The sequence below is a fragment of the Toxorhynchites rutilus genome, chromosome 3 (assembly GCF_029784135.1).
Source record: "Toxorhynchites rutilus septentrionalis strain SRP chromosome 3, ASM2978413v1, whole genome shotgun sequence".
Lineage (NCBI taxonomy): Eukaryota > Metazoa > Arthropoda > Insecta > Diptera > Culicidae > Toxorhynchites > Toxorhynchites rutilus.
This window is the reverse complement of record NC_073746.1, coordinates 293,502,095-293,517,206: the sequence shown is the minus strand read 5'-3', so window position 1 is coordinate 293,517,206 and position 15,112 is coordinate 293,502,095. Positions and strand designations below refer to the sequence as shown.

Genomic DNA, 15,112 nt, shown 5'->3' with positions numbered 1-15,112 from the left:
CGTTTTAGTCGTACCCCTGGTGGTTTTAGCAAGTTGGCCCACCTTAGGATATACTTCTACGCGCCTTGGATCTAACAAGTCTACAAGTTCGTTCATCCAAGGACCAACACTCGCAGGTATTAATATACGTATCTATCAAGATTGATACAAATGGAGTAGATATAGAAGAATATACAGTAAATTACCTCTAATTCGACATCTTGTTAGTTGGACAGACCTGTAATGCGACACGAATAATTCTATAGCAACATGTTGAGAGGGCCTAACTCGAATATGTAAACAATTTTTTTATTGCATTTTTGACGTAGGACTACGTCTTACATTAAGGGTGCCAAATCAGAATACAGGTCACGTTTTTATGAAATAAAGTGAACGGTAATAATTATTTTTGCTGCGAACGTATTTAAACGATTTGCACACCAATAGAATCGGAAATTTTCTAAGATTTGTTTGATATGCTATACATTACAATCCCATAGTATGTAAGTTAACGCAAGCAACATCATTTTTCCCACAGCAACAGAACCGATCACTGTGGAACAGTTTATCGGTAGCATCAATTCGCGAACGCAAGCGAAACAACAATTTAGGACACCAACGTAAAACATCGATTCGGACTCTGTACCTGACGCGACAACGGACTGGATAGAATGTGCAGCGTAAGGGCTTTAGGTAAATGGCTAGGCTTCATGATGTAAAATTGATAATAATAAAATCAGTCTAACTTGTACTCTCTGTGAAACCGGTCTTTCCTTTTTAAAAACTCATATTGTCAATAAATTTGACCGTGTAAGGTCCGCTATACAAATATTTCAACATCCGATCTCAACTTGAGAACGGACAGAATCTCGACACACCAGGAGAATGCTCTTCAAGTGTTTTTAGCAGGACTAAAAGAGCCCGCCAACCAAAAAAATTAAAAGAAGCTTTCGATGCTTCTATTGAAGAGAGAAACTATAAAAATAAATGCGGCCTTAATAAGATGGAAACTACAAATCGATTCCAAAAACCGATTGTTGTAGTACCACCTCCCCCACCAAGACAAAAGAACTGGAATAATTTTAATCATTACCAAAGACCCCAGTATCAGCCTCAAACGAATCATTTTAATCCACAGCAAAATTTTTCGAGATTACAAATGAATCCTTTTAATTAACGACAAAATTTTCAAAGACCTCAAATGAATCAATTCCACTCTACCACAAAAACCAAACCCCGGGAAATATTCTACGGAATAAGGGATGGAGAGGGAAGGCCTCTTGATATGGAAAAGATTTTAGAAAACAGAAACAAATTCTACAATGAAACTATTGTACAATCAGATAAAACTAAAAATAAAAATTTGGGTTACCACAATAAGAAGAGAGAACATCCACTGGTTCTTCGAGAGGAAAAAACCGTATATAATAAAAGACAAGGACTAAGGAACAAAGGAAAATAAATGTATTTCCCAGTCAAAGTTGTCCAAGATAAAGGTAGAACGTTTCTGGACCACTCTGCCAGAGAAAAACATAAAGAAAACATTAGGCGCAAATGAATTCACACAAAATTTTATTCCAAATTACAGATGGTGTGGATTTAACTTTTCACATTAATATTTCTGACTCTCACGAAGACCACATCACAACACATTCAAATATACGACCTAACAAGGAACCCTGGGCTATTGACATTACAAACCGGAAATACACTGATCAGGACGGGACAACATCGGATATACCATTCAATCGACTTGGATAAATACCGACCACTTCTAGAAAACGCACGCCAAGCTATAATTGGACACTGTGGAACAGTTTATCGGTAGCATCAATTCGCGAACGCAAGCGAAACAACAATTTAGGACACCAACGTAAAACATCGATTCGGACTCTGTACCTGACGCGACAACGGACTGGATAGAATGTGCAGCGTAAGGGCTTTAGGTATATGGCTAGGCTTCATGATGTAAAATTGATAATAATAAAATCAGTCTAACTTGTACTCTTCGTGAAACCGGTCTTTCCTTTTTAAAAACTCTTCGATATCCTCATGTAACATAATTGGCGCAGTCGGTAGGATTGCTCGTTCAAATGTTCACGCGTAGATCAAATTCGCGAAAGTGATTTCCCGCGCAAACGAATATCGAGTGGCTGACGATTGGAGAACTACAACGGACGCACGAGTGATCTATTTTCTATCAAGTAAGTAATTAGATCTTAGTCAAATTAACAAACATTTAATCGGAGTGATACAAAGCTTACCTGAAAAAAAAGCTGTATCCACATCCATAAAATATAATAAAAAATTACTAATTCAGAGAGACGAGCCCGGGTAACACCGTAAGCGACTCTCTTTATATCACAAAAGTGAACTACTAATCTAAAACAAAACCAAACGTTAAATCAGACAAAAAAAATCTAGCAAATCTAACAAGAATGATTTGATTTTTACCTTGGAGTGCTTTGTGAATAATTGCGAAAATAATGAACCCAAACAGTTTTAACATATCCCCTGAATTACCGAGGAGCAATACCTCAGCACAGGAGGAAAATTTAAATGAACACGAAGAAGCCGCCAGAATTGCTCAAACAGCGGTAATGTTCGACAAGGCGGAGAAAATCCTAAAGGCGATGCAAACGCCTCAGGCAATCCGCGAATTGCCGCAATTCGACGGTAATCCCGTCAAATTACACTGCTTCATTAGAGCAGTGGAAAATCTGTTACCCTTTTTAGAAACTCTTAAAGGGACACCCTTCGAGCAAGTATGGCTTCAATCCATACGCTCGAAAGTAACCGGAGATGCGGACCGAGTTTTAGAAACATACGGGACACCGCTAATCTGGGAAGAAATTAAAGCTAACCTGATAGCTTACTGTAGAGTAGTACTTAATCCACCCTCCCGGTGTTAAACCATATCAGCAACAGAGTAGTGACATAAATGTATATAGCCAGATGATAGTAGCCACAGGGAGAACTGTCAATAATAAAGTCTCTTTTGTGTCTCATACGAATCGAGATAGACGTGTTTTTTGATTTAAAAAGATCCGGATACAACATTGGCGTACGAGGTGGGTTTCCATATTGAATTTTGGCTAATTTTGGTGAACTGTTACAGGTTAGTTTTTTCTTTGACTTTAAAATGTACACCTACACTAGCAATAGGAAGGGAGCTATTCTCAGTGAAAAGTTTCAATTTTTTTTTTTCTCAGAGTATGTGGAGGTTCTAATGAAAATCAAACACATTTTTTTTTGCTGTTTTTGGATTGGGTTTTTTTGGTTATGTGTATCTTGGTGATTGGTGTGAAGTGGGGAAAGTAACGGGATAACCCGGAATTAAGTACTGTTTTAATTGTCTGTATGCATGAAACTGCTGGTTTCGGTTGGAAAGGGGCATAACCAGCCTAGGATCGAAAACTGCTGGTTTTGGTAATTGATGAGAAACAAGACTGTTGGTCTTGGTTTTTTTTGTGTTTTCTAAAACTGCTGGTTTTAGCAAAAAAAAAACTGCTGGTTTTAGTGAAAGAAAAAACAGGATTAGTACTGCGTCCCAAAACTGCTGGTTTTGGTGATTTTAGAAGAAACAAGACTGTTGGTCTTGGTTTTTTTTGTGTTTTCTAAAACTGCTGGTTTTAGCAAAAAAAAAAAAAAAAAAAACTGCTGGTTTTAGTGAAAGAAAAAACAGGATTAGTACTGCGTCCCAAAACTGCTGGTTTTGGTGATTTTAGAAGAAACAAGGCTGTTGATCTTAGTTGTTATATTACAAAAATCTCTGGTTTTGAAGATGGGAAGGAACAATACCGATGGGTTCATCTACCGTGGCCCTAAAACTGTTGGTTTTAGTCATCACGGAAGGCTGTTGGAATTCCACATACTCTGGCGCTGGATAATATATATATATATATATATATATATATATATATATATTAGTTTTAACATAGGAAACACTTAAATTTTGTTCAATCTTTCTCTAATTTCGTTAGAGCAATGGAGTCAGTACGAGCTGTTAAGCCGTTTGATATAAACATTGAAGACAATCAACAAGCAACGGAGTGGGCTAAATGGAAAAGACAACTTGAATGCTATTTCAGTGCCTGTAATATAACGGATCAATCGGAAAAATTGGCAAAACTACTATTTCTTGGTGGTTCCTGATTTGCAGGAGCTGCATGACAATTTGCCTGAAGCCAAACGAGTGCCTTTAGTGCTTAGTGAACCTCCTTACTACGATGCAGCTGTCACTGCCTTCGATACTCATTTCGAACCCAAGCGTATGGTTGCATACGAACGGTATGTGTTTAGGCAGATGGCACAGAAACCATCTGAAAGGTTGTCTGATTTCACATTGAGGTTAAGAATACAAGCAAAACGATGTGATTTTTTGCCGAACGTGTTGGAGGAAATGATAATTGATCAGATAACAGAGAAGGGTAATTCAGATACGTTGCGAATGGAGATATTGAAAAGAGATGTACGGTCGTTGAATGAAATTATAGCTCTGGGTACCGCTATGTCTGAATCCAAAGTGAAATCGATGCAGATGACAAATAAAGGACATGCCTATCGAGAGGAAGTGATGGTTCAATCGGTGAAACAACAGCGTCGGGGTAATTTTGTATATCCATCGCGTACTCCGGTCATGAACCGTGGAGTTTTAATGACATGCCACGCTTGTGGACATCCAGGGCATCTGAAGGCCAGCAAATGGTGTCCGGCAATAGGAATAAAGTGCAATAGATGCCACCAAAATGGTCATTATGCGAAGTTTTGTTCTAAATTCAACCAACCCCAAAACCAAGAACCCTTGCATCGGCACAAAAGATCGTTTTATGAGGCTGGGAGGACAGATTGGCACAACCCTCCAGCAAAACGTATCCGAACGGTAACAGAGAGCAACGTGGACTGCCAAGAAGATGCGAATATTTTTTATGCAATGGGACGCAACGTATTTCATTTCCGCATAGGAGGGGTCATAGTTCCGATGACCATAGATTCCGGAGCCGACGCAAACATAATTCCAGTGCACATTTGGCAGCAGCTGAAACGAGTCGATGTTCAGGCTTATGATTGGTCCAGGCAACCTGATCGCATACTCAAAGCCTATGCAAGTAGTGAACCGCTGAAAGTCAAGGGCATGTTCAATGCAGAAATAGAAGCGGGTGACAACACAACAAAAGCGAAGTTCTACGTTGTAGAGGGAGGTAAGCAATGTTTACTAGGTGAAGAGACAGCTCGTGAATTGCAAGTTTTGAAAATTGGATTCAATGTTGGTGCCATCGATCAATCGCCAAAGGAGTTTCCCAAAGTGAAGGGGGTGCTGTTGGAAATTCCCATTGATCCAACAGTACAGCCTGTTCAGCAACCTTATAGACGGGCCCCGATAACCCTGGAAGGCTTAATTGCGGAAAAGTTGCAGTTTTTGCTGGAGCAAGGCATTATAGAGCGTGTCACTCAACCGTCGGCCTGGGTTTCCCCTTTGGTTCCTGTGCTTAAAGATTCTGGAGAAGTCCGACTTTGCGTTGATATGCGTCGAGCAAACCGAGCAGTTTTGAGAGAGAAGCATCCTCTTCCAGTCATCGAGGAGTTGCTAGGTAGCATCAACGGGGCTGTACGTTTCTCAAAGGTGGATATTAAAGACGCCTACCACCAAATCGAGATCTCGGAGCGATCGCGTGAGATAACAACCTTCATTTCGAAATACGGTTTATTCAGGTAATAAAATCTTTGAAGTTGAATTGTATTTTGACCAAATTCGAATAAATCACTAACATAATTTTTTAATGTTTAATTGTCGTAGATATAAGAGGCTTATGTTTGGCGTTTGCTCAGCTCCAGAACTTTTCCAAAAGGTTATGGAAACAATAGTTGCGGGTTTAGAAGGAGTTGTTGTATACCTTGATGACTTGGTGGTATTCGGAAAATCGGAAGAAGAACATGCAACGAGACTACAGACTCTTCTAGACAGGCTGGAAGAATACGGAATTTTGCTGAACTCAAAGAAATGTTTATTCAACGTTAACAAGCTCGAGTTTCTAGGACACGAATTGTCAGAAAAAGGAATCAGACCAACAGAGAGCAGGGTCAAAGCAATTGAACAGTTCCGTTCTCCTTCAAACATCGCTGAGCTGCGAAGTTTTTTAGGTCTGGTAACATACGTCGGTCGATTTGTTCCTAATTTAGCTAGTAAAACTGATCCCTTGCGAGATCTGCTACGGAAGGGAACGCTTTTCAAATGGAGTAACGTCCATCAAAACGCTTTTGATTCAATTAAGGCAGCAATATCATCAGTAGATTTTCTCCGATTTTTTGATCCCAAGGATACGAGTTTTCTCATCGTGGACGCAAGTCCTACTGGATTAGGGGCAGTTCTATTGCAAGCAAATAGTAAGAATGAAAAACGTATCATTGCTTTCGCCAGCAAAGCGTTGACCGACCTCGAGAGGAAATATTTTCAGACCGAGAGAGAGGCCTTGGCTCTTGTTTGGGCTATTGAAAAGTTTCGCTTATACTTGCTGGGAGCTACATTCAAACTCATCACCGACTGTAAACCTTTAGACTTTCTATTCAGTCCACGTTCCAAACCGTGTCCACGCATTGAAAGGTGGGTATTACGAGTGCAATCATACAGGTTTGATGTCATATACCAGCCTGGAGCTACAAACCTGGCTGATGCGTTATCCCGATTGTCAGTTTCTAAGCCAGAGCCTTTTGACGATGAGCATGAAGCATTCATAAAAGCTTTGGTAGCTACGACCGTGCCGAAGGCAGTTACAGTCCAAGAAATAGAGAAGCACACAGAGCAAGACACATCACTTCAGGAGCTTATATCAGTTCTCGATGGAGCTAAATGGACGGGAACTGTAAAATGTTTCAAACCGTTCGAATCAGAATTGTATCGATCTGGAAACATTCTGATGAGAGGAAACCGTCTAATTGTACCAGAAGCCCTGCGATCACGGGTACTTGAGCTCGCTCACGAAACACACCTTGGAATCGTATCAATGAAAAGGCGACTGCGACAGAAGGTGTGGTGGCCAGGAATCGACAAACAGGTAGAAATGTTAGTAAAAAAATGCAAATCCTGTACAATTGTATCAGCACTTGACCCTCCGGAACCTCTAAAATCCACAAACATGCCAGAAAGACCATGGGTGGACTTATCTGCAGACTTCGTCGGACCGTTGCCATCCGGAGATAATCTCTTGGTCATCGTAGATTATTTTAGCCGGTTTATAGAGGTTGTCGTTCTGAAACAAACCACTGCAAGTTTGACAGTCAAAGCCTTGCATGAGACATTTTGCCGCTTTGGAATGCCGGAGAGCCTAAAAACAGATAATGGTCCCCAATTCAGAAGCGATGAATTCAAAAATTTCTGTAATCAATATGGTATCAAACTTCGTAATAGTACACCATATTGGCCTCAAGCGAACGGTGAAGTGGAGCGAGTGAATGGAATGTTGAAAAAGCATTTAAAGATAAGCCAGGTGGAGGATACAGACTGGAAGTGGGATCTCCGAATGTGTGTACTGACGTATAATTCAACACCTCACTCAACCACCGGGGTGGCACCTTCCGTATTGATGTTTGGTCGGGTTATGAAGGATAAATTACCATCTATTTCAGTAGATTCAGGAAAAATTTTGGAAGAAGTGAAGGACAGAGATAGAGAACAGAAACAGAAAAGCGAAGAATACACAAATGTTAGACGACATGCAAGGAATAGTAATCTTCAATCTGGTGATATAGTTGTTGTGAAGAGACCAATGAAAGAACACAAGCTCGCATCCAACTTCAGCCCAGAGGAGTGGGAAATTATTGATAAGAACGGATCTGACGTAACGCTGCGTTCCAAGATATCAGATCGAGTAATTCATAGAAATACAGCTCATTTAAAACGGCTTCATTCACGAGACGATGAGGATGTCCAGATATCTTCAGAAGACGATGGTGCCGAGGGTGTCCAGGATCAGGTAGCTTTTCGAAGTGAAGTATTGGTTAACAATTCACCTATTTCAGTCGGAGAACATACTCGTCCAATAAGGCAGAAGAAGCAGCCTACGCATTTGAGTGATTTTCAAGTAAATAGTGTTCATTCATTTTGAGAAAGTGAGGGATGTAGAGTAGTACTTAATCCACCCTCCCGGTGTTAAACCATATCAGCAACAGAGTAGTGACATAAATGTATATAGCCAGATGATAGTAGCCACAGGGAGAACTGTCAATAATAAAGTCTCTTTTGTGTCTCATACGAATCGAGATAGACGTGTTTTTTGATTTAAAAAGATCCGGATACAACACTTACTATAACGACAAGCGTGATTCTGTCACGCTTACTCGCGAATTGTTCCAACTGCAACAAGCTGGAACAATAGAAGATTTTTATAGTTCGGTTCATCAATTGCTTTCGCTTTTGATAAACCATATGGGTACCTTACACGATCAAACTGATTGACAATAAGTGTCTTCAATATCGTGACAGCTAGACTTTCGACATCCGATCTAACCTCAATCAATATTTTGCCACCTTACACGGTCAATATCGCCCTCAACCCGAGACAACGAAAATATCCGCGATGGCTAGTGGTGACATTCGAGTTTAGGATCCAAACTATTCTCCATCAGATTAGAAGGCTAAATTGCAATTTTCAATTGGTAAAATTTGAATGAAAATATCTACTTGGTATTATTTAATTAGTTGAAGCGCGTAGTCCTAACTCTAACATAACCTATTTTCTATGAATTTTCAGATATTCCTACTAAAATTTATTATTATTATATAACGTCAGTTTCAGATACAATTTTTGTATAAGATTTTCTCACCACTTGCAGAAAAAAAGTGATTTGCATTCACATAGAATACTAATTTGATTTGGAAAAGTTAATTTTCATTCATAATTTACACTTTAAAACTCGTTTTTCCTTCTCAAGAACACATCATAATACTCGCTTCACAAATACAGACTGATCCTTTCAGTTTCAGGGATGCCAGATTATTTTAGATTGTGAAAATATATGCAAATTATATTATCTGCAAGCAAATGTTTTTATTCGATAAATAAGACTATGACAGTAGAGCCCCGATTATCTGTATCTGTATCTGTACCCCGATTATCTGTATCTGTATCTATTTTTGTATTGATAAAAAATAGTTTCTATGTTTAAAAATCATCCCAACTATTCACGGATAATCGGGATTCTACTGTAACTTGAATTACCACCTGTGATTTTCCCAGATCTTCTCATTCTCCAAATTTTATAGCGGAGTGTGAAGAAACACACAACTTAGACTAAAGTGGCTGCCCCGCTCGCTAGCGCAAAGAATGACCGAGTTCAATGTTAAAAACATTCCTAAGACGTTGTTAATTTTCATTCACTCTCTCACCATCACATTGTCAGTTACGCGAAAAGTACTGTATTTTGCTATTTTAGGTACAGTAATTTACATTTAATGCGACATTTTTCTAATTGGACAGACCTGTATGCGACACGTTTAGTTAGACATTTTTGTAAACATCGAGTTCAGGCCCAAATTATGGCCCCACATTGACATTCGCCGCCAGACATCGACGCTGTACCACTCTCATCTTCAATGTCCAATTACAGGTCAAACCGCCTCCAATGCGACACTGAGTGGTTCTCCGGCATGTCGCGTTAAATGTAAATTACTATATCAGTTTTCCAAACCAAAAGCTTTCATTTATGATTCCTACAATTTCAGAAGTTTATAAATTTTAATTGCTATCGCAAAAAAGACTAACAAACATTAAATGTCCGCTTACAAATCTGGCAACTCAGTCTGGAAGTCCGTGAGGTAAAACGTCAACATCATGCATCCATACGAAATGTCACGATATTGATGCCCGAAAATCAGAAAATCCGGATTTCTGCGTTGTCGGCCATGTTCAGCTGTCATTATGCTCTCAAATGTCATCATATTGTCAATAAATTTGACCGTGTAAGGTCCGCTATACAAATATTTCAACATCCGATCTCAACTTGAGAACGGACAGAATGTCGACACACCAGGAGAATGCTCTTCAAGTGTTTTTAGCAGGACTAAAAGAGCCCATCGGCGGGAACGTAAGAGCCCGCCAACCAAAAAAATTAAAAGAAGCTTTCGATGCTTCTATTGAAGAGAGAAACTATCAAAATAAATGCGGCCTTAATAAGATGGAAACTACAAATCGATTCCAAAAACCGATTGTTGTAGTACCACCTCCCCACCAAGACAAAAGAACTGGAATAATTTTAATCATTACCAAAGACCCCAGTATCAGCCTCAAACGAATCATTTTAATCCACAGCAAAATTTTTCGAGATTACAAATGAATCCTTTTAATTAACGACAAAATTTTCAAAGACCTCAAATGAATCAATTCCACTCTACCACAAAAACCAAACCCCGGGAAATATTCTACGGAATAAGGGATGGAGAGGGAAGGCCTCTTGATATGGAAAAGATTTTAGAAAACAGAAACAAATTCTACAATGAAACTATTGTACAATCAGATAAAACTAAAAATAAAAATTTGGGTTACCACAATAAGAAGAGAGAACATCCACCGGTTCTTCGAGAGGAAGAAACCGTATATAATAAAAGACAAGGAATAAGGAACAAAGGAAAAGAAATGTATTTCCCAGTCAAAGTTGTCCAAGATAAAGGTAGAACGTTTCTGGACCACTCTGGCAGAGAAAAACATAAAGAAAACATTAGGCGCAAATGAATTCACACAAAATTTTATTCCAAATTACAGATGGTGTGGATTTAACTTTTCACATTAATATTTCTGACTCTCACGAAGACCACATCACAACACATTCAAATATACGACCTAACAAGGAACCCTGGGCTATTGACATTACAAACCGGAAATACACTGATCAGGACGGGACAACATCGGATATACCATTCAATCGACTTGGATAAATACCGACCACTTCTATAAAACGCACGCCAAGCTATAATTGGACTTAAAACATTCACAGACTTCAACGATATGAATGACATACTTAATAGTAAATATGAGAAAGTTTTCAATTCCTACAGTAGACTTCTACCAAGAAACAGAATAAAGCGAGGAGCATTCGATCTGATTGGATCAGGAATAAAAGCAATAACCGGAAATTTAGACGCAAACGATTTAAAAGAAATCAACCAAGAAATTGATTCAATTAGAGCAAACAATCAAGAATTAACCAGGAAAAACAACATTCAAGTTACAATCAATAAGCATTTAGAGAAACGAATAAATAAAATCATAGAAACACTGAACAAACAACATGAAGTAATTAAACAACAATTAATCACAGCAAGACAATCGTTTATAAATAACAAAGCAATCAATCAGAATTTCACAATTGTCAAACAAATATTCAAGGTATCAAATCATTTAGACATTATTCAGAAACATTTTGAAGAAATATTCGAAGTAATTCAATTAGCAAAAATTCACATTATCTCAAAGAACTTTCTCGAAACAGATGTTTCATTATAAACAAGCTAGAAGAACAGAACGTCACGATACTACCCACAATCCGTTTTGCCTGCCAAGATCGGGTCGATGAAATGTCAACAATCGACCTCAAATGCTGCCACCTTGCAATCGATTTATCGACCTTTCATATGCATTCATCGAACAACTTGACGCCACTTTTTTGCCAACATATGCAAGGCGTCGACCTGCATGTAACGCTGCTTCCAACACTGATCGTCTCTTGTTTGTATTGGTTTGTTATGAAACATGAAAAGGAAAAACATTGATCGATTTTAATCATTTTATTCAAAAAAACACAAAATGCATATAAAATATAAACAAGATATATAATGCAATCGGTGCATTCGGGTTGTCTGGATTGACGATTCGAATCCAGCTCCTTTTTCTCCTTGACACACATATGTGGCTGAGGAGGTTTCTTCAATGTGCGTGAAGCACGGGATCTCCGATGGGGAAAATAGCTCGAAATACTATCGATGGCCAGGTCCTGCTGCTGTTACTGATGATGCTGTTGCCCGGAATAGCACCCTGGACTTAAAGGATACTGCTGCGGGAAAGCTGATGCTGTTGGCTGGCGTGACAGAAGTGGAAATAAGCAATGTGGTGATGAGGGAAATCATCTTTCTCACTCGCCGATTGATTGAGTCGGATGTATTCATAGCTGAAACAAAATAAAATGATTAGTAAGTGAAAAGCAGAAATGAATTCCCTACTCACCAGTTGTATGATCCGGATAAAAATGCGAACTATTAAAATATCATGCGATTACGTTCGCTTACCTCGCCTATTTTCATTCTACTATACAACGGAATCAGTGCATTCGGGTTCCTCCGGGTGGTAATTCAGCTGAGCAAGTTGATAAATACCTCCTTGTCGTTGAGTTTTCGTGTCTGAAGAGGATTTTGAATGTGCGCGAAGCACGGAACCTCTAATGGGGAAAGTTCTTCGCAATACCATACCATGGTCAAATTCTGCTGCTGCTGCTGCTGTTGATGCTGTCCCCCGGCATTGCCAACAGGGGTTGAAGGTTACTGCTGCAGGAAAACGGATGTTGTTGGCTGCTGTGATAGAAGTGGAAATCCGCACTGATGGGAGAAATCATCTTTCTCACTTACCGATTGATGGAAGCAAACGAGTCGAATGTATTCATAGCTGATAAGACAAGATAAAATGATTAATAATTAAAAAGCCGAAATATATTTCATACTCACCAGTTGTATGATCCATTTGTTTTTGTTTGAGATGACAGTTTAGCGGAGTGAAAAAAAGAACCACCAGTGATGCCATTTGGTTTGTTTAATTATTCAGTATTTTCGACTAACGAACTATCCGCGTTGACGATATTGGGTAATAGGCATGACAGTATGGATTTGCAGAAGGAATCAATACACTTTTAAAATGAAAATTATGAATGAACATGATTTTTCCTTAATCAAATTAGTACTCTATGTAAGTGAAAATCACCATTGCCTGCAAGTGGTGAAAAAACGTCATAAAAAATATGTTTTGAGATAATTTTATATTATAATGACAAGTTTTTTTGAGAATATCTGAACGTCTATAGAAAATAATTCAAATTAGGGTCATGACAACGTACTTTAAGTGGAAAAAATTATGCCAAGAAAAAAATTTCATACAAATTTTAGCAAATATAAACTGATTCGGGCCGACTAATATGATAGAGAATAGTTTGCCTCATACAAACTAATGCCGTATCCAGATGTCGATACCTAATCGTCGTCATCGTGAATAGGTAACAGCGTTACGGTCGTTGTTAGGTCGATGTTTTTTTCGTCGATTGGATTGTGGGTAAGCACAGACCAGGCTTACGATTACTTGGACATAAAGGCTATCTACAAAGGCGCTTTAATCTACCTTATAATTGGAGTACCCCAAATACCCCCGGATTTGTTCAGCAACCTACTTCTGGAGCCTCTTCCAGTAAATAACCAGATTATTAATCTACCGTCACATCAAGCAACAACAAATGGAAAACTTACATACTTCATCAACACAAATTGTCAAACTATTGGAGAAAACACCATATGTAACGAAGACGATCTACAAGATGTATCAAACGACGAATGTTTCTCCAAAATAATACATGGACTCAAAGGGAAGTGCACATTCACCACGTACAGAAGAACAACAAACGTAAAAAGGCTGACAGATAATCATATTATCATAAAAAATGCCTCAGTTACGCTATCCACGAGTTGCGAACCCAATAATAGGACTCTGTCCGGCACGACTCTAATTTTCTTTTCCAATTGCAACATTACACTGGATGGAAAAAAAATTAAGCACATCGAAATTTACCCCCAAAACAATACCTCTGATTGTACCTATGGATGGTATCAAAATTGAACAGGAAATAGTCGAACCAATCCCAGACCTCCATGCACTGAGTAAACTCCATATTGAAAACAGACAACAACTAGAAATTCTCAGAAACCGCTATACAACCCAGTCCACAACAAGTATAGGGCTATCATCATCCTGCATACTTTTCATCATATTCATTGCAATCTATGCCAGATACAGGAAAAAAACCAACAGCAGAAGAAAATAACTCGAGCAATAATATCCATGTGACAACTTACACTCAAAAAGACGAAAACCAAACACAAGTTGTATCGGGAAGCGAAGTAAACTCTACCCTTGCATGCTTGCTTAGTAAATAACGCATTGGTTCTGTTCTGAAGTAACAAGCTCTTAGGCGACGGTGACACTGGATGCAGAAAAGTGGTCTTACGAATTGTATGCAATAGCGAAAGTAAACAACCACATTAAATTGTATTGGTGTGGTTACATTGCTTCCCCCTTGCTTCGTTCGAATTCGTCAGCTTCTATCGAACAAAATTGTCTGTTTCTCTTCGTACAATCGAATTTTCGTACGTACTCCTATCCAAAGTAACCTCAGCCTTAGCTTTGTTGACGGTTTTGACCGAGAGTCGAGAAACGATTTTTCATGAACTGTCATTCTGACGATGTTTCATTTTTATCGCTGCAACTGTGTACATCTATTAGACGCGTGTTGTTGAATGGCGATGCATGGAAGATGTCACTCGTTGAATACTCAGTGCAATGCGTGCGTTGATATAAAGAAACAAATAGCGACACATCACCAATTAGTGTATTGTTCTCGCAAAGGCAAGAAAGCATCGTTGCTTCTCGTCTACAAAACCACGCAAGCCATTAAACCTTTTCAGGGTCCCCGGAACTTTTTACCAAAGAGTTATTTATTAAATTTCGACGTATTCGCAAATAATATCCGAAATGATAAACCAACAAAATTTCAAAAAAAACCGATTGCGTAGTCCTGCGTCCTAAGCGGTCGTGTCTCGGATACAACCCCTCGAATTTTTATTTGAGAACTCAACTATCTATCCATATAATTAACAAAAACTTCTAAGAATACATAAAACTGAAACTGTAACTGGAAAATCATGTAGTTCCTTCTGTGAAGCTTACTTCTTGTAACCACGAAGGGAAACTTGGAAAAGTATGCTGTGCAGCTGGTTATCATACTAAGAGACGAAGATGTAAGGAAACATTTCCAGTTAATAAGTTAGTGTAAACACGTTTGAAACTGGCACTTGGGATAGCAATCTCTTCAAGTACGGCTGGCTGGATGA

The 15,112-nt window shown here is 38.8% G+C and overlaps 1 protein-coding gene and 1 long non-coding RNA gene across 2 annotated transcripts; one reads left to right on the top strand and one right to left on the bottom strand.

Annotated features, from left to right (window-relative positions):
• The first annotated feature begins 2,964 nt into the window (after positions 1-2,964).
• Positions 2,965-8,019, top strand: LOC129774311 (uncharacterized protein K02A2.6-like). Its single transcript, XM_055778027.1, has 5 exons — positions 2,965-3,097; positions 3,963-4,075; positions 4,142-5,691; positions 5,777-7,949; positions 7,996-8,019. Exons 3-5 carry the CDS (start codon positions 4,253-4,255, stop codon positions 8,017-8,019), a joined length of 3,636 nt encoding a protein of 1,211 aa, XP_055634002.1. The 5' UTR covers positions 2,965-3,097; positions 3,963-4,075; positions 4,142-4,252.
• Positions 8,020-11,740: 3,721 nt separating this feature from the next.
• LOC129776217 (uncharacterized) lies at positions 11,741-12,776 on the bottom strand. Its single transcript, XR_008743066.1, has 3 exons — positions 12,686-12,776; positions 12,192-12,626; positions 11,741-12,135 (listed from the first exon to the last, which is right to left on the bottom strand). It is a non-coding gene; the product is annotated as an uncharacterized LOC129776217 (long non-coding RNA).
• Between the last annotated feature and the right edge of the window lie 2,336 nt (positions 12,777-15,112).

Bases quoted from the DNA above. Each gene is read 5' to 3' on its own strand.
- LOC129774311 (XM_055778027.1), top strand. From the start codon at position 4,253: ATGGTTGCATACGAACGGTATGTGTTTAGGCAGATGGCACAGAAACCA. The intron at 5,692-5,776 runs GTAATAAAATCT...TAATTGTCGTAG, and splicing joins TCGAAATACGGTTTATTCAG to ATATAAGAGGCTTATGTTTG. The intron at 7,950-7,995 runs GTAGCTTTTCGA...CACCTATTTCAG, and splicing joins CCGAGGGTGTCCAGGATCAG to TCGGAGAACATACTCGTCCA.